This window comes from Aulonocara stuartgranti, assembly GCF_965226115.1.
Source record: "Aulonocara stuartgranti genome assembly, chromosome: 12".
Taxonomy (NCBI): Eukaryota; Metazoa; Chordata; class Actinopteri; order Cichliformes; family Cichlidae; genus Aulonocara; species Aulonocara stuartgranti.
Genome location: NC_138948.1, coordinates 27025460 through 27049746, shown reverse-complemented (window position 1 = coordinate 27049746; position 24287 = coordinate 27025460). Strand labels below are relative to the sequence as shown.

At 42.0% G+C, this 24287-nt stretch overlaps 1 protein-coding gene across 3 annotated transcripts in view; it reads right to left on the bottom strand.

The window, feature by feature from the left end:
* Positions 1-24044, bottom strand: part of lmx1bb (LIM homeobox transcription factor 1, beta b) — a 52928-nt gene extending 28884 nt beyond the window's left edge. Inside the window, exons 1-5 of one of the 3 annotated variants that reach the window (XM_082553334.1) lie at positions 23863-24043; positions 20763-20826; positions 19221-20026; positions 18795-19037; positions 18122-18308 (exon numbers count right to left, since the gene is read on the bottom strand). In XM_082553334.1, the coding sequence (XP_082409460.1) occupies positions 18122-18308; positions 18795-18933 (326 nt within the window). In that variant the 5' untranslated portion in view covers positions 18934-19037; positions 19221-20026; positions 20763-20826; positions 23863-24043. Of the gene's footprint in view, positions 1-18121; positions 18309-18794; positions 19038-19220; positions 20027-20762; positions 20907-23862 lie in introns of all 3 variants that reach the window. The other 2 variants (XM_082553335.1, XM_082553336.1) reach the window with 2 other exon arrangements.
* Between the last annotated feature and the right edge of the window lie 243 nt (positions 24045-24287).

The following is a 24287-nucleotide window of genomic DNA, read 5'->3' as shown; positions in this document are numbered from 1 at the left end:
CTTCTCCCCGTTTTGTTGTTTATGTTCTGGTAACACAAAGACAGCTGAGCCACAAAGCTCTGTTTACACAGAGCGATAGAAAGGTGGTTTCCTCTTTCAATCTGCAAACTTAATCATAATCAAACAGTTTATCCTGTGTGTTTGAAACAAAACGGGCACCTAAAAGGATGTGAAGAAACCCCTCCAATCGCACAGCGTCTAAACTCTTGCAGCCTCCTGACAAGATCATATGCATTCATCTGCTGTGGCGAGCTGAGCGGGGTTATGCAAATGAGAGATGACAGTGTTATTGTGTGCGGAATATCAATGGAGTAATTACTGTTCCATGTCGGGCTATTGGCCCTCCGCTGCCGCGCCTAGCCAGCGCGCTTCATTTCTCAGCCGCCCTCTCAGGGGAGAGATGAGCGCTGTGCTCTGGAGAGCAGAGCTAATAATGGCAGCTCGGATACAGGCAGGGCTTAGACAAGCCCTCGGGTCCTGAGCCGCAGTGTGCTAAACGTTGCAGGGGTCTCGGGAGAGCCCCTCGGCAAAGATGAAATGATTAAAAAACCACCCAGCCTGACTGACAAGCTGACCGACCACCTATAACTCTTTGTGTGGCGAGTCCAACCATTACTACTCGCTTCAATCATAACAGCAGGTGATCACTTCTGGACATCAGCTGGCTACCTGACAATGATTCTTAGCAAAGAGATTTAGAGAAGAAGAAGACGGAGAAGAAGAAAAAAGGCAATATTGGCAGATGAGTAAGAGAAAATGATCCAAGTAGTGAAGTGCTGCACACAACAAGTTTCACCACGGATTGAAGGGATTTGTAAAGAAAAAAAAGTGATAGAGATAGGTAAATATAAAATCATCCTCTGAGTACTTTGCTTTGATCATAATCATCTGGCCTGGATTCTCTTTAGTGTCTTGGCAGCTGTCCAATGAGCGAGCTCCTCTGGCATGTAAAGTGTCATCAAATTTAAAGCTCAAATTTGCTGGGGTGTTTAACAAAGCCCTCTCCTCGATGCGTGAAAGCGCCGGCCGACTGTAACATGTCAGCGTTGTCATTTTTTACATGTGAGGGGTCGTCTAATAAATAAAAATCGTGAGAGGCCGCGGGTTCACCTGACGGAGGGAAGGCAACGCTAGATAGAAACTTGGGGGGAGAAAAAAAAAAGAAAACACAAAGGCTGGTAGAGACCCCGGAGCTGTGAATTACCATACCAAGCAGGAGGAATGTTTCTCCCACACACACACACCTCTGCGAAGCTGCAACCTAATCACTTTTTTTCTGAAAAAAGAGAGCGAGCAGAGGAGTGAAACCTACAATTGTGAGAGTGTGATTTGTTCAGAGTTTAGCGAAAATACATTTTTAGACGTGAGTTCCACCCAGGACTGGAAATGTAAATGTTTTTTTTTTTACTTGCTGCACATCTTATTCCAGTGTCCCCTAAATTAAACTCAGTACTGACCAAAACATTAGTCTATTTATAGTCAGGTAAATGCTATCATATCAAACTTACTATGCTTTGTTTCCTGAAGTTAATATTCTTGATTCTTGATTCAGCTTGATTCATAACCTGCTCTTATGAATCAAGCTGTACTGATATTAACAGGAGATATTGCAGGGAGAGGACTGCAGTTTTATTCTCAGTCAAAGGGAGGATCCTAATAAAATATTAACAATAAAAAAAATGATGACTCTGAAGCTTAAACCCCCTTCTCCTTCTTTTCCACATTAATAATAATTATACATTCCCTATAGCTTTATTATTTTAACCTAAACACCACATAAAGTCTCATAATCCCCTCAAAATATAACTGCCTGCACCTCCTAGTGCCTGTGTCATGATCTGGGGGTATGTACATACAAAACAGGGACTGAGTGAAAAAAGAGGTTCATGTGCTGCACTTGCACCTTCGCACCATTCATTTCCAGGTCAGGTGCACCTCTCGCCATGTCCAGACACCTCATACATCTTGCAGGCAAGGACCGGCTTATCTCCATACTTATCTTCCCTGTAATAATTCCCACTTAAAGCTTTAGCCGCAAGCAAATGACTCGGCAGGACGAGAATGGCAGGCCCGAGTGGTACACCACTCCCATTCCTTCGAGAGTCTGACAGGTTTCAGTGAGGCAGAAGCTACCAAAGGGAACACAAATAAAGACGTGTCCGTGGCCACTGCAGCAAGTCCTCGCAACACAGCTAAACTCCAAAACCCAGTTTGAATGTGAGCAAGTAAAAAAAAAAAAAAAAAAAGCATAAAAAGAAAAACACCCTGTCATTTAACTCCCTATAGGTCTAAAAAAAAGTGATATTTATTTACTTTTACTTTACCCTAAGTATAATCTGGCACTAAAGCGTGCACCGAGGTGGGGGATTCAAGGGGAAGAAATCCAGCTACAACAGTCAACCCAATCAGCCATTCCCCGTCGATGAAAGAAAGAGCCGGAGCCTGCGCTGAGTCACACACAAGGTTCTTGTCTGACGCTAAAATACTCTTCCTCGTAAGACAGGCAGAGGGCTGGTGAGCATTTCCCTCCCAGCATACTCAGAAATTCATAGAGATTGAAAAAGTCAAACACAGTTTTCATCCAATCAGTGTCTCATTTCAATCCCTGGCAAAGAGAAAGAAAATAACCCAAGAGCAATATAAATGGCCAAAAAAGGATCTTATGTATATTTGTGGTGTGAAATCTCAAATGCTTTCCTCTCCTCCACGGTGCAATTGTTCTACAATTTACTCGAGCGGCCTGTTTTTGTTGTGTGTTTTTTTTTCTCAGCAATAAAGAAGAGACTAATAGAAATCTGCCTCTCACTGACATGGTTTCTGCATATCATAAATCTGATTGGATGACTAACCGACTGTTTTGTTTATTATTCTTGTTTCTTCGCTTAATGTTCTTACAGCGAAGCTTTGATCCTGCTAACCTTATGGATCCTCACCATAAACACTTACCTCCTGAAGACGTTTTTATCACGCTGAGGCTCGATGCCAGGCCTCTGCGCGGAAGTACAGCAACAGATAAACTTGACAGTTACCAGCAAGGGCAAAGAGGACAACAGACTCTCTTAGTGAAATGTTTGAAACCTTCTGGTTTCTGCTGATAGCTTTGGATTCTTGTGGACTGTAGATCTGGCGTTAAACGACATCTTGCATGTTTTTGTTCTGTTTTGTTTTTTTAAATCTACCCCACTATGTAAACATGTGACTATCTATACACTTAGCAAAATAACCACAAAACCTCTGGATTGCAAATCACAGCTCCCATGCCCTTCTAGATCAGGGGTGTCAAACATACGGCCTGGGGGCCAAAATTTGCCCATCAAATACTCCAATCTGGCCCACTGGACGGCTTTGAAATATCTGAAGACTTTTCAATTTTAACTGTGTTTTTATACATTTTACAGCTTTTCCTATTGTTAAAAAGCTCCCATTCATACTACAGCAATATCAGTGAGTAATATATAATTAAATAACAGAAGGCTTCTAGGTTTTTTTACTATATACTATAGAACTTTATGACTTTTACTGTGGGTTCACAGTAAAAAAAAAATACTGTCAAAAAAATTCCATTTTATAATTACGGGACAGACAAAACTTTTCTGTAATTTTACACATTTCTTACTTTTTTGTTACATTTTAAACCCAAAGCAGCATTTCTTATCATGCATTAAAATAAATGAAAGACAGTTGTTGAAATTGCACTTCTTCTTTTTGTGTTAGCCCAGGGATTAAATGTGTAATCAAACTTTACACTGATAGTGAAGGGAATTTCACTCGCCCTGCCCACTTAAGATCACAGTGGGTTGTACAATGACTTTGACATCCCTGTTCTAGACCATCAGAACATCCCATTACTCCATTTCCATATCTGACTAGGAAAACCAAATTATATGCCATTTTTGGTAAGATACAGATTTTTTCGTTGTTGAAGCAAGGGTGGGCGTGGGGGGTCATTTTAAACACAAAAGCACACACATTTGAACCCTGCATGTCTGAGCATACATGCAAAAACACAAACCACCCGTGAATACGCAATTGTTGCCAGTGATGTCTCTGTGCGCAGGAGACCACAGGAATTGTTTATCGCTGTAGATCAGAGTAACTAATCAAAAGCAGGCTCTTTCTTCTTGAACCTGTGCGAGGTCGAGATGTTTCCTCATCCCACACTGAGACATGTACGTGCCACGGCATGACCTTCCCCGCTCTTCCTCCCTCACAGTGCCTCGCTGGCTCCCAGCATCAAAGCCAGAGCGACATTAAGACAGCGGCTCTACGTACCTGCTGCAAGTTTATTCATCCCCACCTTTATTCTTAATAATTAGCAGATAATTCATATTTTTCCCCACTTTTCTCTCTCCACCATGAGTTCAAACTATATCGAAGATGCAAACAAATAATTATGGTAAAAAAAAAAGCACAACCAGAGTGAAGGGAAATGTGATTACTCTGCAACGTAAGAGTTTCCATTAGCATTTGCCAAAGTACCATTAAATGTTATGGGCACATCAAGGCCCACAGAGCATGTTGGTCAGCACAGTGGGAGTATGACATCTTACACTGTGCAGGGCCTCATTCTGGACCATGCAGTCAGCTTCAAAAGAATTTAACTGTCAAGACAAACAGTCTGTAGGCTGAAACCACACGGCAAAAAAGCACCACTCACAATGAGATAAATGTTGAACCGGGTTACCCTCGGGGGGGAAAGCACGGCGCTTGAGGTATCATACTTGGTTGTCGCAACATTTCTTCGATATAAACAACAACAAGCTGATCATAATATCCGAGAGAGGCCAAATGCTGTTAACAGACAGAAACAAGCTGACTGCTACAGAAACAACAACGCAGAGCCAAGTCACTGTGATGGAAGTGATAGAGCTCTGTTGCCCATGAGGGATGTTTCAAAGACACTCGAATGCTTGTCAGTGCAGTTTATTACTTCCTTGAAATATCTGTGAAAGAGAAACCATTGAGCAAAAGAAAACTGTTTAAGAGCTGAGAGTGTAAATCTCTTTTAATGCTCCTGATCCCTGTGTTAGTGCCGCTTCCAGAAACCGCTCACTGCTTCTCCTTCCCTACGGTTCCCTCATTACGCATCGTCTAGGAGAAACGGCTACCTCTTCACTTCACCTTCTCAAATATTGCAAACTATAAGCAGTTTTCTAAGTTATAACTGCAGGGCCCGTGTCTGCCAAGAGTCTGTCGCTTGTGCTTAGTTTTTTCTCCCCTCTTTAGTTCTGTGGCTGTTGGTTAAGGGAAGTCATACCGCAAAGCCAAAGTTGTGACATACAGAGGCATGCTGTTGTAGAATAGATATTTTGATACCGCAAGAAGCTCTTAGAGGAAATTCAGATTCTTCTGGATGACTAACAGTCTGAGTCAACATTCTTCAAGGAATCCTGATTTTGCCAAAGAAGTGAATGTTTTGTTTTTTTTTCCTGCAACTTTTCTTGCAGTATGGATAGATTTTGACATGAGTCCTGAAGCCCTCCATCTCTGCCCCAGGTTAGGTTAGTTCCTGGTGGGATGTTTTTGTGTGGAGAGGCCACCTCTCTTTCTTATCTTCCTGTCATCTCTGTGGGACGGCAGGGCACGACTCCTTCTCTGGCTCCAGAACCACAGGCTTCCCCTGGACACCAAACCACCGCTCCCCGCTAGATGTACTCTTTGAGAGGGTGATTGTTTAGGGTGTGTCAGAACTTATTAATGCCAGAATGTGTGAAAAAAACAGAGCCGGGCGAAACAGAATTTGCAAAATACTTTTTTTATGGGTTGCTTCGCTCATTTTAAGTGCCAGCAGAGCTAGGTTTACCACATAAAGCAGAGCAGACGGGCAGAATTTGGACAATTGTGGGGAAGTATGTGAAGGTTAATTTACTCTGTTCGTGACTGACGGCTTACCTAACACCGTCTTTGTGTTTGTGATTTGGTTAACCTCATCCCGCTGATATTTAAGGCTGGATAATATAAATAACACGAAAGAAAATTCATGCACGATTCTGACTTTTGGCTGGAAGTCAGCGTGCATGTGCATAAACACTGTTTCTACTACAAAAGCAGCAGTTATGACTGGTTTTCTGTTCTACTCACACAGCCTGTTAGATGAACTTCAAGATGAACCTGCCCCATTCTAAATATGTTCGTTTGAATTACCTTTAAACTGGATATGTGGTCATTTCAGCAATTTAATTACTGCTTTTACCAAGTATTTTAACCGTTTTTCCATTTTAGCTCCCTATTACGACTTTGCATCCATTAGCATTAGCTTTCCAACCAATTTTATGGTTACCTTTAGCTAACTTTAAAATGATTTATTCATACCTTTGAGAAATTTGTGCCAGTCATCATCACTGATTCTAGTCATTTGTCCTACAGCAGCCCTTAGATGCAAAACACAACAAAAACACAGATAAAAATAAATAAATAAAAAGAAAAATAAATATCATCAAACTAAAAATCATTGTTTTATTTAAAAATATGTGACTCGGCACAGGAAAAATCTGCCAAAGACAGACTGAGAATCCCAGCTGAGCACAAAAACACCAATGACGCAATCTAGAACAGCTGGAATTTCCAGTATTCCCAGTGTTTGTTGTCTTAACTTTGCTGTCTGGAATATCTGACAAAATTATATACCTGATAATATGTAGTTTAACAAACTGTTTCTGATGCATATACTGTGCCCCACATCTCTGTCTAACAAGGATGCATGCCTGGAGGTGGTTCAACTCGACCAATCCAGGCAGGGAAATTTGCCCCGCCCTCTTCCAATGATACAGGTGAAAGTTAATCAGTTACAAAAGTGCTACAAGTGAATTTGTATCCATTTGCATTATCATCAGACTGCAATGATTCAAACAAATGACATATTTTGATATTTTTAAGCTAAAAAACAACAGAAATGAAATCAGCTTTCTCACATGTTAATCTAGAAATGTTGGCATTTTGGAAAACGCAAGGAAGTAGAAAATAAAAAAGATGAAGCCTTTTGGCATGCCGAAATTTTATTGTTTTTTTTGTTTTTGTTTAGTGAAACAGCCTTGCAATGCAAACATTGTGTAGTTTTGCAAATATCTTTTGTTAGGAAAACAAATTCTTATTCTAAAATGGTATCCTGTGGTCAGTTTTGCACATTGAGGCCACCGTACTTAAGATATGTTTTTTTGTGTTTGTGTTAACATCAAACCTCTATTAAGTATTGATGATTCAGTATGTGGATCTTTTTAATCACTGGATGGACATCACCACCCTACAGCACAATGACATGACAGTATTTTTTTGCCAGGAAAGGTGACCCAAGTTGCCCACAGACACAATAATGACGACTAAAATACACGTGAGCACAAGTCTATGTAGTTCCGAGGAGATGGCGAAATTTGAAATGGAGAAAGAGACACAGTGAGAACTACTTATTCCAATGTATAAATTGTGGTGAAGCTAAAACCTATAATAAAATCATGAATGGCTGTGTGTAGATAGACCCTCACATAGACATACTTGTGGGAAACAAGAAAAACATACACAGTGTACTGAGGAGGTGAAACTGCATGCAGCTTGGCGAATGTTAATAAGGATTATGGTTAATGCACTTATAGTATTCGTTCCAATGGCCAAACATGTTTTGCCACTGTCTTTGTGGAGGTTGAAGGTTCTGCCAAGCAACACAAACCTTGATGTTTATGTTGTTAAAAAAAAAAAAGGTTTCTCCGAGTCAAATTTAACTAAAAGAGAGTAAAGAAAGTCTGGAACCCTCAAGAGTATTAGATAGAAATTCCTTCTCTGTCAGACAGAACAAGGCTGTAAGTGCCATAATAATTTTTCTAACATGTAAGCCATAAAGCGATGTTGATGCCAGAGAGTGTGCTGTGACCTCTCTAACCTTGTGCATGCTGCCTGGCTTCTGGTTAGTGTAAGCAGCATCCAGCTGAAAGCTACCAGAGGCCTCAAAGTGTATATGTGATGTTTCCAAGGAGAGATGGACCAATTAATCTGATTATAGTCGCAAATCCTCTGACATGTGTAGGCCCATCTGCGACCATGTGTGCTACAGATGTGTGTCCATGTGTGTGGAAGCATGCACGTACCTGTGTGCGTATGAGATAATGGGATGCAAAGACAGAGTGAAGTTAAGAGTCCACGCACAAAACTCGCAGGACTTACACAAAAATCCAGCGCGAACTTATTTTTTTCTTAAATCAGTCTGACAAAAGGGAACGGACCTTTCTGGGAAGAAAATGGTTGCATTGAAGTTGCATCTGTATTCGCATGCATGCCGTGGGTGAGCGGTCATTCTTCGGAAGTCGGAGAGAAACGGTTGAAAGTACCTGAAATCAAATCCTGGGTGAAATGGTAAACCATCTGTCAAAGCTTTTCGTGGTCTGTTTAAAAACACAACACCCGAGCACTTAAACAGCCCCTTTTTCATTGGCAGGGCTATGAATATGCCTATTCTGAGGGTGATGCTTTCATTTTCAAGCCTGAGATCCGAGTCAGTCACAGCTCAACGTATGTTTGTGCCACTGACGGCGGCCTGTGCCGAGGGGCGGGAGGAAGTCGAACGAGGAGCTGACAGACAGGGCCTGATACTGCACTTCCACCACAGGCCAATCCCCAGCTAACCCCTGTGCTGACAGCCAGGATGTAGCACTCATCCACAGGCCACAGCCCAGATTCTGGGGCCCAGGAAAAGGAGAGCTTGGAGAGCAGAGAGAGGGCTGCTCGGCTGATGATAGAGAATTGGGGGGGGGCGTAAGTAGCTGGTGGTTTGGGTGGCATGCACCACTTTTTGCACCTCCAGAGCTGCACGACCAAAAAGGAGAATCCAAAGAGTGGATCGCCTGCCAACAGCATGTCTGGTGATTGGCTGACAGACAGACTCAGGCATGGGATGCGCACGTACAGCTACACACATGCAAGCACTTTCAAACAGGAATACAAAGAAACATCACTAAATGCACTATAGAGCTGGAACCCATCAGATACAATGAGATAAACATTTCACACCACAAACACTCAAAGTGGCATTTTTCTTAAGTCGTAATTTTTCTGGTTTCTTCCCATAATAAAGACTTTGAGTGAAAGCAGCTACGGTTACATGGACATAAAGGAAGGAATTTTAACAGTGTGATGCTACTGATGCTACAAGTCATTTGCAGCATTCATCTACTATTCACAGTCTGTCTTAAGCTAGATGCAATTAGTTACATGACCTCATCAATAATTCTTTTCTGCAGTATTTGTTGTGAGACAGAAACTTAGAATAACTGAAAGACGAGGGGTCAATAAATATTTCAGTCTCGCTTGGTGCTTTGCAGAAGCACGGTGGATTGATGAGTGCTGAAGGCCGAGAGGCCACCAGTGACCCCGGCTGCACACTGCGAGAGGGCTCCAACTCAGACCCGGCGCTGTCTCTCCAGCTGGGATCACAACACAACGATGGAGCTCTGGTTTCAGATCACAAATCTGGCCTGGGGGCTGGGACAGCGCTCCCCCTGTGATGCTGGGCCTGCAGGGCCAGCGTTAAGGCAGACAGAAACCCTGGGGGGGGGGGTGGTCAGTCAACCCACCTACTCTCAGGAGGAGGCAGCGACAAGCACAGAGGCCAAAGACTGATTGGGGCGGCCTTGGAGCACAGATTTGCTTTTTTAACTGCTGAGTTTGGGTTTGAGCCTCAGCCTACTACAGCTATTTCTGTTCAACGGGGTTTCCAGCGAGCTGCCCCCAGAGGCAAATTCTGCGCATAAATAATGTGCTATGAGGCCAAGAGGTGGAATCAAACAATACCGCGCGCCAGAGGAGGAAAATTTAGATGAATCGAGCAAACAACTCGGCCTTCACCTGCAGCAACGCATTTTTCTTATCGAGGTGGCAATATAGAAATTTCCATTCAGACACAACTAGAAAATCACACGTGCAAAAAAAAAGACAAAGACAACTATCTTATTTTTTTTAAAAAATGTTGTATCCCCTTATCCATCTCTTTCATAGACACCGGATCATTTTTCAGCGCTTTGGAGACATGGAAATTCCCAGGAAGATGTATTGTAGCAACTTTCTGGGAAATATTAATATCCAACCAGCAGAGGAAAGGTAAAGGGAGAAAAGAAGGGATCGGGGGTGTACAGCGGGGGGGTGGGGGGTTACAAACGATCAGTATCACGGCACGGTACCTGATCATAAAACGCCTCGTCTATTCAGCCCTTTCCAACCCACTGTGCACTTTTACCTCCCTGTTTGACACGTTTTTTAAGCAGAACACACTGGCTCTCTCCTAAAGGACAGTGGAGATTTTAATGGGTGCTAAGAGCCCAGAATCATCCCCCCCCCCCACACCCACACACACACACACTCCCTTTTCATAACGGCTGCACTGCAGATTCTCCACATCTGCCTTGCCTTACATCGCTTAACCCTGCTCTTACCAAGCCCCCCCATCATCTCTGCCTCCCTCCCGTGTCTCCACTCCCCCATCAGGATCATCCAAATATTTCCCCTCGCTGCTTTTTGAAGCTTCTATAGGTCACGGGACCTCATGCACAAATCATGCTGGCTTGCCGTGGGGGGGCCAGTCAGAGAGGACGGGAGTGAGTCAGACGCATAGAAATCCAATCTGCACTGTTTTCATACGGAGTTATTTTTCTTGCCAAGACAGCCATCACCAATCAGCGGCCGGTTCTAAACAGCAAGTTTAGGGAGCTCTCGCTCTAGATGCCGGTGCTGGCAGCTGATCGCAACCATATTCCCCAGCCACGCCAAGGGGAAGACACGAGGAGTAAATTCAGAGAGCCCTGACAGCCTGCAGTGGTTTAACATGGGGGTTAGCCCCAAATACATAGCTCTGGGTTTATGTTGATGGATGGATAACCAAATCCATTTCACTGTTTGCAATAAAACATAGATGTTAGTTTTTACACTGTGACACCACACTTGCTATGGGTGCTGAATTACGACGTACTGAGAGAGCAAAAAAAATTCAGGAAGCCATCAGTTTTTAAAGGTTGTATTTTTGAGATGCAAGGGAGAGAAAAAAAGGAAAAGCAAAGTCAGATACACAAAGATAATAAAGGATTTATCAGCTGTACGGTGTGTGGGCACAGGAGGTTCAATATCTAATGCAGGATTTTCATAACAGACGATATTGGACAGGCCCTAAAACCATGCCGGTAAACAGGACAGACAGGGGAGGATGAGCCAGTGTGGACCTTCCCTCCCACCTGCAGAGCAAAACCAGTTCAGGGTGAGAGAAGATGCTGGGCAGGAATCTGCAAGTGCTGGTTAAAGTAATCACATTGGTCTCACTGCATCTGATCTGCAGTCTAACAGACTTCCAAACAGTTGAATGAGTAAATAAAGTGCCCCAGGGGACTCCTGCTGGAGATGGATTACCACAAGGGTGCACACACAAAAGGAGCCGAAGCCCCACAACCCGATGTGAGCTGCAGACAAAAGCCTTGCACTGGACCTCGACCAGGGAACTGGCAAACTTTATTAATCTCATCCTAGACTGAACCTCCTGCTACTGGAATTTATGCACTTGTAGGCAGGACTCATGCTTGCTGTGAATCTGAGCAGGTACACGCTCCGTGTGTGTATCTGCTCAGATTCACAGAGATAGGTACACACGCAGGTACGTGTCTGTGTGTATCTATCTCTGATTGTGTGCATAGGTAGGAGAAAATCCCGCGTGTGGTTTGTACTGTGCGCAGATGCTGGTGCAAACTTTGAAACATGCTGTCCTGCAGATGCAAAAATGCGTGCCCCTGTGTGTGAGTGTGTGTCTACTCGAGTGCACAGACCACATAAGATGACTCTCATGCTCACTTGGCTGTGTAGCTCGGGTCTTGAGGGGACTAAGGGCCACGGCATTCTGTAGCCCAATCCCACCCCGGCCCCATTCTTCCCTTTTTCTAGGCCTGACACAAATAAAAGGATTAGGAGCCCCCGTTTCCGTCAGGCCCTCCATTCAAAACAAAGCTCCGACCAGCTTAGTGTCACACTTAATGATAAAAGTGCAAATCTCTGTCAGTCACTTTGGGCAGGAATACCGGTATTTGGGGGCTAATCTCATTTGATGAAGATTAAAAGGGTTAAAAAGAAGACAATGAAATGTGTTATGATGCATCTGTGCAAATAAATAAATAAAAATAAATAAATAAATCTACACTGCTGTAATTCAAAGGACCAACATAACATGACGAGGTGCTGAAATGTGTCTTTTACAACGCAGTGTGAATGAGAGGCAGTGGATCTTGCTTAGATTAAAGACAAAAGACAGAAAGGGGCTGAGAGAGAGGAAGCAAGTGCCCATGCACATGCGCCCACACCCTCACAAAAAAAAACAAAAAAACGTGGGGTGTATGTAGACAAACACACTGCTCTGCCCATTCCCATGTAGAGCTAGAATGTGTGACGTGAGTGTGAGAGTAAGCCTTGGGCACACAACAGTCTGAATGCAGCACTTGCCACTATGATGCCAGTCCTCTCTAGTGTATCTGTGAAAAGCCTACGTGTTGGAAAAACATTCCAGAGTGGGATCACATATACACAGTTGGGGCCAGCGGCAATATCACGAGCCAGCAGCAGAGGCCATGTCTCAATTTCTCATGCCCGTTCGACCTGCCAGCCTGAAGGAACAAGTGTGGCCTATTTCCAGGCTATAAAACCAGACAAAAGATGAAAAGATCTGAAATGTAATCAGAAGTGTTGCTAATAATTAGGAACTGTCACCCTCTCAGTGGCACGTGGAAAACGATGCGTCCTTTAAAAATAAGTCATTATAGTAGCTGCAAAAATCCGGCTACTGAAAATGCTTGCTGTCCTGATTTAAACATGTAATCTGGGAAATCAAAATTGAAAACATTTGCTGAGCGTGTGTATTTTTTCGGCTGGCTACTTTAAGGAGGCCATTACAGTATTTCACTGATTTAGCCAAAATCTAATTTGTAAATTGCATTTAATGGTTTGTGGTTGTCGTACTTTTTGTTATGAAGAGTTGTCACGCTGTGAAAATAAACCTGAAGGCCCGAGGACTTGGAACCGGTAATGAAAATCCCTGCATCGCCGAGTCGAGGGCTTTCTCTCGACCGTCGCTGATTAGCATTCCCGACTGACTGACATGTCCCACTGGCTGCCTAACTGCTGGCTTTAGGAGATGAGGTTAAATTGTGGCTACCAACAAATTGCACGCCTGAGTTCCTCTGCACCCCTCTGCTATCATCCAGTGTAATGTGAGCACACCAGGCAGATCCCTCTGCAGATCCTTCTCCTCCCCTGCACAACAGCCCCCCCACACAAAGCCACAGAGACCTCTTTCCACATCCCTTGCCACCAGTCTGGCCTCTAAAGTGGTGATGGGCATTACCGTGGCTGAGCCTCTGTGGCTTCCCATAGCGTCCTGCAAAGTGCTTTGTGCTCCAACTGTTGCTACACACACACACACACACATACACACACACTACTCATCCCCTGCACCCAGGGAGGACTAAAACACTGGGGGGAAATGCCTTTAGAAACAGGAAGATCAATGACATCACTCGATTTGATAACAAAATACTTGAACTTGATATTTACTGATAATGTCAGAAAGCCACTGGCAGACAAAGCCAGTGAACTCTTTATGGATGTAACTTAAAAACGTACAACACCTTTGTTTTTTAACATGTAGAGCTCACGGAAAAATTAAATATCACACTTTATGGGAACTAGAAAGGACAACAAAAGAAGAAGAAAAAACCCACAGATGCTGGTAGTGATGCAAATAAACACACTTTAACAGGTCTTTTTAATGGTCTAAATGTGTTTCGGGGGCGGGGTGGGGTGCACAGTTAGTAAACCATGAGATGACAGATGATGCATCCTAGTATGCTGCTGGGACAGGCCGAGCCATGTTGACATAAAACCCAATACTTCCTTGCAGAGGAACGGGCCAGCTTCAGCTAGCTCCTTGCCGAGCACTAAAAAATCCCAGCAAGCTGAAGCAATATTATCCAGTTTTGTGTTTCTAACATTAGAATTGTCTCTCCGTAGAGGTCCTCTCTTATTTACCCAAGAGCAGCAGCTAAAGACACATTTTTATCCTTTTTAGGCAGAATTAAGGAATAGAAAGTTAAGGAAGCCTTCCACACACAAAAAACAGTAATACACACTCGCATCTGCCTGCAGAGCTGCCTGTGAAGCACTTTAAAATACACAAGGACAGTCTTTAACTGCAAAACTACCCAGCTGCGCTGGCAGCACAAAAAATTATTTTTATTTCTTTATTTTTTAAATGTTTGCTATCCATATAGTGAGTGTTCACAAGTGCCAGGCCACACGGGAGTGTCCTTGTGAGTGTAAAACACACACACGCACACAAAATGGGTGAGCTAACACAGAAACCCAGCCGTCAGCATCTATCCGGCACACACACACACACACACACACACTGCTGCCGCTGCTGCGTCCCAAGCACGGCTAATTAAAAAACAACAATTTCACAGGAGGGCGCTCCAAACTGTTCTAAAAAGCACCTCTCAGCACACCGGGGGATCGTCCTGGAATACATGGGAGGTAAGACCAGTTTTGGGAGCTCTTCTTTTATGGCTTCATCACCGCTGTGTTTTTCTACTGCTCATACTACCGTGACCTGAATTAAATTTAGCCTCCAGCACGTGAGGTAAAAGATTTAAAAAAAAGAAATATGCAGGCTGATGTATTTGGATGGCTTACAAATGGAACATTTTAAAATAACATGTTGCTAGACAATAAAAGTTTATAGAGCATGAGGAAAAAAAAATCCACTATGAAATGAGAGGTTTTTTATGCATCAGCGGCACCCAAAAGTAGGCGGCGTGGTGTATAATATAGTTAGTTAATGTTATGTTTTGTAGATGGAGCCTATGGCAGTTTCTAACAAGACAGTCCATTACAGGGGTGTTGTCCAACACTTGGGTTCAAATGATAAGCCTTATTACACGGCTGCTTTCAAAGCATCTGCTCGGCTAGAAGAAAAGCCCCCCCCCCCCTTGGGGAAAAGATCTCTCTCTTTCTAATGATGTATAATTGACCTCCGAACACCAGGGCACAACAAACTCGGTCGGATTGGCCCGATTCCACACTACCTTTCACATACCGCGTGTCTCGTTTGAGCTTGTTGCTCCTCCACGACTACACCTCTCGTCCAACTGACAGCTCTTTGCCCTCAAAATATTCTTACCGTAAATACATTACATTTGATTTTTCATTTTACCTCACATGGCGACAGCCTCTTTAGGACTCTTAATACCATCAAAAATATTCCTCATTCAAAAGAAATAACAAAACAGATAATGGCGAGCACAGGTCAGTTACACACACTCGTGCATACACTCTCAAAGCCAACATATGGGAAAAAGACTAATAAAATCCAATCTTGTTACTATATAATTGCACTATATGGAGCAGGTTGTGTTGAACTGGGTTGGTGGGAGTTTTAATAATACAGTACACAATTGTTTTCCCCTGTCTGCACTTAAACCTGTTCCAAAGGTGTGAAAAAAGACTGCTTGCCAATTCCTTGATTTATTATAGCTAGTGAGAGCTGATTACGGGGCATGAATCAGTTGCTGTAGGAATGTTATTAGGCACGTAGACCTCTGTATGGCTAGGAGCTCTCTTCGCAGCCCAAAGCAGTTTGTGGGCTGAGAAATGCATCTTAAATGGATGTCATAAAAGTCAAAAAGGTGCCAATTACATCTTTAAGTATCCCATCAATGCAAATGGAATAAACAACGTTAAAAAAAGAAAAAGAAAAAAAAGGCAGGGACTATACTTGTGTCGGTGTCGGTGTCAAAGACCAAAACCAAACCTGGGAGGAGTTAAAACAAACAAACAAACAAACAAAAAAGGAGGTGGGAGAAGAATAAAAGACGTGATGAATAATAGCGTGTGAGAGCAGGACGGCACCCAGCAGGTTGTTGCGTTTGGCTGCAGTGATCAGCTTTGCCACACAAGCTCACCAGGCAGAGAGGGAAAAAGAGGGAAATGGTCAGCTATATTCCAAATATGGTTCCTCAAGAGCATATCAGAAACTAAACGCCAGGCAGTAGACACTATCAGGCAGGCAGACAGAGCCTGCCAGTCTTGGCACGTCTGTCTTTATCTCTTCTTTTTACACACACCGAATTCATTTCAGAAATTCTCCAAATGGACAACGCTGAAGCAGGCATGAGAAAGAGATCCCTTCTCCCTCTCTCTCTGTCCCTCTCGCTCCCTGCCGGACTGTCTCAACTTCCAGGCACCTCTGAGCCGTGACGCCGTGACTCTGGTATCCCCTAGTTACTGCTATGAATTTTCCATTGTTATCAGCCGACTACACTCCTGTCACAGAGCTGGATGAATGGCACGCATGGCAATAGATGTAACTCTTTGTTGCTTGCACGGTATCTAACAGAGAGCCATAATGTCCCGGTAATCGAAGTAGAATTGTTAAAAAGGCCGGACACAAAAAGCTGAAAATTTAGTGACAAGCATGAAAAGCGCTCATGCAATGAGAAACACAGGCCACCCCAGGGTCCTCATAGGCCAAACAGCAACCCTCACTATTGTAATACTTGTGTTATTTAAGCTCACTATTTGCTTCCCTATATCTGCCATCTCTGCTGGTTTGTTATAATTTACTGATTCCATTCACTAATTTATTCTGCTTCACAGTGAATGCTCGTCCTGCTTTAAGTGTTTGCATGGGAAAAATTTAACACCTGCAATTTAACTTACATTTTTTAAAATGATTTCTGTCTTATGCCTGAATTAAAACATAAAGCTATTGTAGCTTTTAATTAAAAAAAACAATGGGACAATTCCTTGTAGTTTTAAGACTGTACTAGTCTAACTGCACAAAAAATAAATACAATTCTCCTTTGTTTTAAAATATATATATATGAGCATTAGCTGTAATAATAATTATGGTGTTTTATTTTCTCAAGCAAATGTCCAGATGAACAATCTGCACTCAGTCTGCTGATGTAATGCCGCAGTATAGCAATTTAACTTACAGCCATTTTTTTTATTGTAATCATTATTATTATTATTATCATTATTGTTTAGATATTTGGAAAAGCTGAAAATTTAATGACTACACCAGATTTATACATGCATTTATATATAATTTTATCTATGCACTTCGAATCGCGCTTTTGCACATGGCCGAACTTTTAATTATAACCTCAGCTTTGCAGGTTGGTGTAATTCTGTGCAATATTTTGCGCATATTGCTTTTCAATAAACTGTTAAATGCCTGCCACGCATTTCTAATAAACCAAATACGAATAAGAAGAGTTGGAATAACTTAAAACGGTAATAATGATATTATTATTATATTATTATTTTAACTAGTAAAATCTGATTACATCAATGAAAAAAAAGTGATTTAAAGAATGAAGGAGCTGATCGGAAAATAAATCGTAAGAGCGCCGTAGTCTCAGACTACGTTTTCCATATTTGAAAAACTCTGATGCGGCTGCTGGTAAAGTGAAAATGTATGACAATAAGCGGAAAAAATAAAAATCAAGACTGCACCACGCCTGCATATTCTCGGGCCTGAGTGGGATCGCATCTTTTTGCTATAAATGCATCCGCTGCGAAGAGACAAACGTGGAAATATCGTGGGCCAGTGTGACAATAATAAAGCCAAGTACACGACAATAATATATGACCGCTAATGCGAGCAGCCCGAGTGCGAGTCTGAGCACTCTTATAATATTAAATATATATATATTTTTTTCTTAACAACGAAAAGACATTTGGTTTAATTCCGTTTTCTCTTTTTTAAATATGCATTTTACATGAAGTAAATATAAACCAACGGAGGAAGAAGCGATGGCAACAGGTTAGTTTAAGTCTCCTTATTTCCACGGTTACATCTTTTTAAAAATTCAAATAGCATTTCATACTACAGCTGAATGACGTTTCAGGTGCACTTTTGCGCACAGGAGGCCTCTGGGTCAGGTCAACAGAAACCACCCAATGTACCCATTTTTGAAAAAAATGATTTTAAAAAAATCACTGAATCACCAAAACAATGCGAATAAATGCACACAAAGAGAGAGAGGGAGAGAGAGAAAGTGAGACAGAGAGGGAGGGAAAGCGAAAAGTCCTTCCCGGAAACTGTGCTTACTGTTGGTAGTCGTGTTTGCAGTAAAGTTTCCTTTCTCTGAAGTAACAGCTGTTGGTGAGGGGCTGTTGACACACGGTGCACTGCAAACACTCTTCATGCCACGAGGAATCGTTGACTCTCATCAAGAAGCGGTCGGAGATGGGACGCTGGCATCCTTCACACACGGATCTGTGATGACATTCAGTCCCTGGGAAAAGGCACAAGAGTTTCCCGTCAGAAAGAAAGGAAATAGGCCTGAATCAAGGACTGCAATAAGTGATAACTGATAAAAGCCCCCAAATCACTTCAGATTTTGCCAGTCTGTTTGAAGAAATCCGCTGAGGTTTAAGATATTATTATAAAGGAAACAGGGTTGTAATTGGTTTTATTTACTCTTCATATAAGGCCCGAATTACGCCATCATCCAGACTGCAACAATAATAGTAATATATAGAGAGAGACATTTTTTAAAGGGGCTATTTCTCTTTATCTGGATCTGTTATTATATCCATTTGCACACATGAGTGCGACCTTTCGTCGATTTTGCATACTTTTGAACTGATATCAGGAAATAAACAGCAGTGTGGGCGCATGCAGAGAAAAGAAAATGAAATATTATAATGACATCCAAACACAAGCGAGCGTTTGATCGCGCAGATCACAGTAATTTACACAACAGAAAAAGAAGACTCACCGAGCATAACTCCGAGTGTGGCTTGTCCCGATCGCAGGGGGTGATCTTCTATTTTAATGCCGTCTAGCATGATGCACGTCTCGGACTGTTCACCCGCGGAGAGGCGCTCCAGTGACACCAGACCTGTTGCAATATCCATAAGAATACGGTCAGACGTGACACGAAAATCCCGGGCACACAGTGCTGATCGGAGGGGGAAAAATGCTGTGTAGGAAGCCGTCTGAGATCCGTGTGGGATACAGCCTGCAGCTCGGAGGAGGAAAGGGGAAAATAAACTAAACTGTGAGGAGGAAAAACTCGACTTTGTGCTCGCAATGGCTAAAAGGTAAAGGCAGTTAAAAGCTGGCTATGTAAATCCCTGATGTGTCAGAGAAGCGTGCAGGAAGACAAAGCTAATAAGAAACTGTGGAAACTCTGAACAGTCACCTGTTATGATAAGAGGACCGAGGAAGCTTTATCTTCTCGCCCCTAAGCCGACGGGAGAAGTCTGGAAAAATGTCTTCACGGGATTACAGTCTCGCCAAGGAAAAAAGCGCAGAAGTAAAAGTTGAGAACAAATCCAAAGATAGTATAGTATGTGTGTGTGTGTGTGTGTGTGTGCGTGTGTGTATGAGTGTGTGTGTGTAGGATGTCCCGGCAGTAACTCTTTGGAAGTAACAGAGACGGTTGGTTGGTTGTGCCCCTGTCGCTGCAAAAGTCTGAGATCGAGATTGAAGCGAGTAGATCCTCCCACTCCTGCATGCATGGCTACACTTTTTTTTTTCAGTCCTCCATTCACTGCTATTGGGATGCTATTGGAGCAGAGTACAGTGAGCTCCACACAGTCCAATAACAACACACAGACAGGCAACCTAAAGCAGACAGCCCAAAGTGATATTTTACTGAGGCCTGACCTGCCATCATAGCAATAACAACAACAACAACAACAATAATAATACAGATAATAACACAATTGAAGTATTATTACATTGTGTGGTGGATTAAATAATGCGCCTTTTTGATGCCATAAAATGCCCTCCGTGGACTCAGTGGACATTTGTTATATACTGTGAAAAAAAATGCATATGAATTTAGGCAGTGTGTGTATGTGTGTGCTTGTGTTTCCACGCTCTTTTGTGTATTGTCTCCAGTGGAAGCTGCTGTTGCCTTTCAGCTGATGCACCTGGCGATCAGTGGCGATAACAGCGGGCTGTCCGGCACGGAGGTCGCCTCTGCCAACCACAGCTATTCATCTTAAGGAAGGTCAGAGAGGAAAAATAATAAATAAATAAATAATAACTGACACGATCTTCCTGACAATAAATACAACCTTCTTATTTAAGAACTGATCTTTATTTTACTTTTATTATTATTAATATTATTATTTAATGTGAGGATCCCACAGCAAAACAAAACAAACCCCCATATTACAAATACTTGAAATTATCAGTTAAAAAAAAATCCACGTGCTTTTTAAGGTACATTAATAAAAACCCATGAATTCAGATTTCACAAATAGAAAAAAAATCAGACATTATCAGAAAAAAAATCCAAGGTGCGATCAAGATGTTTAAAAATCTGCGGAGGGGTACCCTAATGCACTGAGGCCTGCCTGAAATTACAGGGCTGCTAATGAGATCGTCCACTGTGTCCCGTGACACGCTGCGTGGCACAATGTAATATACTTCTATAGCTACACACCCCGGGTAGGCAAAAAAAAGAGTGGACACATGGAGAAGGCCGGGGAACAGTAAATATTATATTATAGTAAATATTATATTTATATTATACTGGGGTGAGCTATAGCTTTTTGTGGACTTTATTTAAAGTGTCATAACGGTTCCACGTAATAATAATAATAACAATATATTTTTAAGTAAACTGTGCAAATAAACAGGTATTTGTTTTTACATAATTTAATGCAATATTTCCTCTCAGGAAAAAAAAAATCATATGTCAGTATATCACATCTCCACAGCCAGTGTTTACCTTCAGTCCAAAGGCCTGCTGTGTGTTGTTTCTTACAGCCTTTGTGAAGCATCAAGGCGATGACCTGTAGCCCAGTTTGGTGAAACAGAGAAGAGATTGTTGGCGTTGCCCTCTGCTGTTCAACAAGAGAACAGCTGCCGATCACTAAAACACAGGCGCAGAGAGGAGATTTCACCAACAGTGGCAGTTTTAGATGGATTTAACCATCGCAGAAATGTTTACAGCACACCGAAATCTAATATAAATATTTAAATTCGTTGCATTTCTCATCGGAGGACTCGTGTTCTTGCTAAAATGAGGACATACCTGCCACTCATGAAGTCATCCACCCCCGGTTTGCTTGGTTTCCTTCCAGCGCTTCTATCAACATGGGGTCAATTACCTCCGCCCACTATATTGGATTATCTTACCACTAAGCAGCATTAGGAGCGGAGGACTACCAATACAATATAATCAATACATTTAAAGAAAAGGAAAGGAAGAAAAGCATGTGATACCTCTCCTCCCTCCATTCATTTAGCAGTTATCGGCCAGGTCACTCGCGTGAATGAGGACATCAAACATTCATTCAATAAATCAATCCGCCGACTTTCAGCCTGCGGTGTTTTAATGAGGCACTACATGACAAGCCCTCCCTCGCCTTCCAGGGCGGAAAAAAACGTTGCAGCAGGTGTGCAGAACAGAAAGCAATGGTCCCTAAAGTTAGGCAATTTACTTTAAGCTAAGCAGAACTGTTACGTCCATCGGAAAGGTAAGAGATCATTATAATGCGCCCTCAGAGAGGCTAACGTTCCTGCAGGAGTTCGCTGTAATTCTGGTTTCAGGCTTCACTTAATAATTCTGAAAGTAAAAACATTAAAATAAATAAATAATAATTTTAATAATAATTTTCATTTCAATTGGGGAAGTAGCAAAAACGTGATTCCACACTGGAATTATCGCGGAAGGAAAGTTTTTTTTCTTCTTTGAAGCAAAATAAAACTGCGGTTTTTGCGCAAACTTTTGCCTTCTTTAAAGTCAAACTTTTCAATTTCATTAAGGCAGAATTTAAAAAAAATATATAAGGAAAGTGCATAAGGAAGAAAGGAAATAAATACAGCCCACTCGCAGGAGTAAAATTAATGTATCATAATTAATCAGTGTAGGCCGATTAAAAAAAAGAGAAGAGAAAGCCTACTGCAGGAAAGGGAACGAAATAATTACGATAATTTCATTAAATTAAAACACCGTTTTAAATTTAATAAAACTGAAATATGGGCACAAAAAATACGGACAATCGTTCTGCTTTAATTACATTTACACTGCGGTGTGTTTTTGGGAGGCGCTCACAATTCATTCAGTTTCCAGCTCAGAGGATAACTCCAGCAGTGCCCGGCCTGCTCTGCTTAAACCCGGAGGCTACAATCAATGCAGCGACGCAAAGTCTCACCTTTAAAACGTAAAACTATAATCCATATCACCCCGCATGTGTGGGCCGGTAATACTGCGCTGCACCTCATCTAATCCCCCCTTTTCTTTACCATTATAGGCTCATTTATACTAAAACGCTCATATTATTAATTATTCCTAAAACAAAGCTCGCCGATAAGATTTTTTTTTCTTTAGAAAAATAAATAAAACACCTCAGCGAAATTGGGACGAGCATTTCACATCCTCAGAGGTAGCAAACCAAAGCCATAATGGCTCCCTAAATTGCAGGGCTTGAAGACTTTGATAGTTAACTCACTTTGATCTTTTAATGAGTCTAAGCTCTCCACGATGCCCCCTTTTTTTTAAACTCGAATGAAAAAAAAACGCTCACACACACACTTCCTTTATTTTTTTTGTTGTTGCTGCCGATCTGCACTTCAACACCTACAAAACCTTCACATTGAGCAGCAGCGGGCAGTTTCTGAGCCTAGAGAGATTCAGCGAACTTGGGGAAGAAATGTGTCATATTCTTCTTTTGTCTTTTTGGCCATTACTGTGGCTGTGACAGAGTTTCAGAGGGAGATCACTTAAAAAAAATTGTTGTTTTTTCTCCCCATCAAGTCAACGGACAGGCTGAGCCTCGTGGATCAACAGGGAGGATTATTATAAAGGTTTGAGCGTCAATTTCCGATCAATCAGCGGTAAATTAATTTGGGATACTGAATGTTTTCTGCACTTCTTCGTTGGTTTCACGGGCTAAAAAAATTCATGCAGCTATAATGTGATTTCAGACAGTGAACAGTCAGTGAACCACTGCAACAACAGTGAGACAGCCCAGGGCCCCATCGGCCTGTGAGAGCCGGGATATAGGACTACTAAATTTACCTCGCTTTTAAATATTTATTTAGTTATTTATTTGTATTTTACATGCCATTATTTTAAATACTATTCTTCAAATCGTTGGTGTAGTTACATAAATGTTACCATGCAGGATAACAAAGGAGTCATTTGAACTGTCTTTCTACCCACTCTGTCACATTTTCCCGCTTTTTACTCCACATTGAACCACACGGCCTTTCTTATTTTATTGAGGCAGCCCCGCCATCACCACCACCCCCCAAAAATGATAGCCCAGTGCAGGATAATCCCAGCTCCCCGAGGATTAAGCCAAAGTATAATACAGCACTGTCAACTCATGGCTAGATTTGTTTATGTTATGATTTATTGAATTCTGCTTTTTTTCTCTTCCTCCTCCACTGACAAATTTATTGAGTTCCTGACAAATGGCCTGACAGGCCCGCGTGGCAGCAAGCTGACATACAACTTTTTTTTCTTTCTTTCTTAAAAAAAACCCCCCAAAAAAACAAAAAACTACGGTAGAAATCTGTTTACCTGCGTTTAGGCTACATTTGCTATGACGCAGTGAGCAAATTAAAGCTGTAATCGAATTAAGCTAATATGTAAAAAATATAGTCCCACTTTCTAGCCACACGCGTATACCTGTAGCACTTCTAATGATATACTGGATGTAATTTTTATGAACAGTAATTCAAAGTTGAGATTATTACTATCTGTATTTGTCTACATTTCCTAAAATAGGAAGCAAATCTTGTGAAAAGTACGCTGCTAGCCAAAAAGCATCGTTTAAGAACGTTTTAATAAGTCACCGTCATTTTTAAGGCGCACTTACACGCAGCGCTGTCGGTTTTCGTGACGGACCGGCTCATCTGATGACAGTGATCCACGATCGAGTCAGATTTATGCACCTGGTCTCCTGACTCAGTCCGGACACATATTAATTCACAGCTATAAGGCGACGCTAGAGAGAGAGCCACAATACACACTATCCCAATGACAACAGCACCCCCTGCTGGACAAAACTAACAAGTACAACAGTGGCTGCTCATCCACGGCAACGTTTTATCGTCTCTTAAAGGTACATTAACACGAGAACGCAAAAGAACAGGTTAATACACATTATTTATTTATGTACTGTAAATACACTACAGTAATAAAAGATAATGTGATGTAATGTTTTCTGTAAAACCAAGTGAGCACAGCGTTTTAATTTTGCTTTAACTAATTTTGTTATTACTGTGTCTGGCTTTCAGTGAA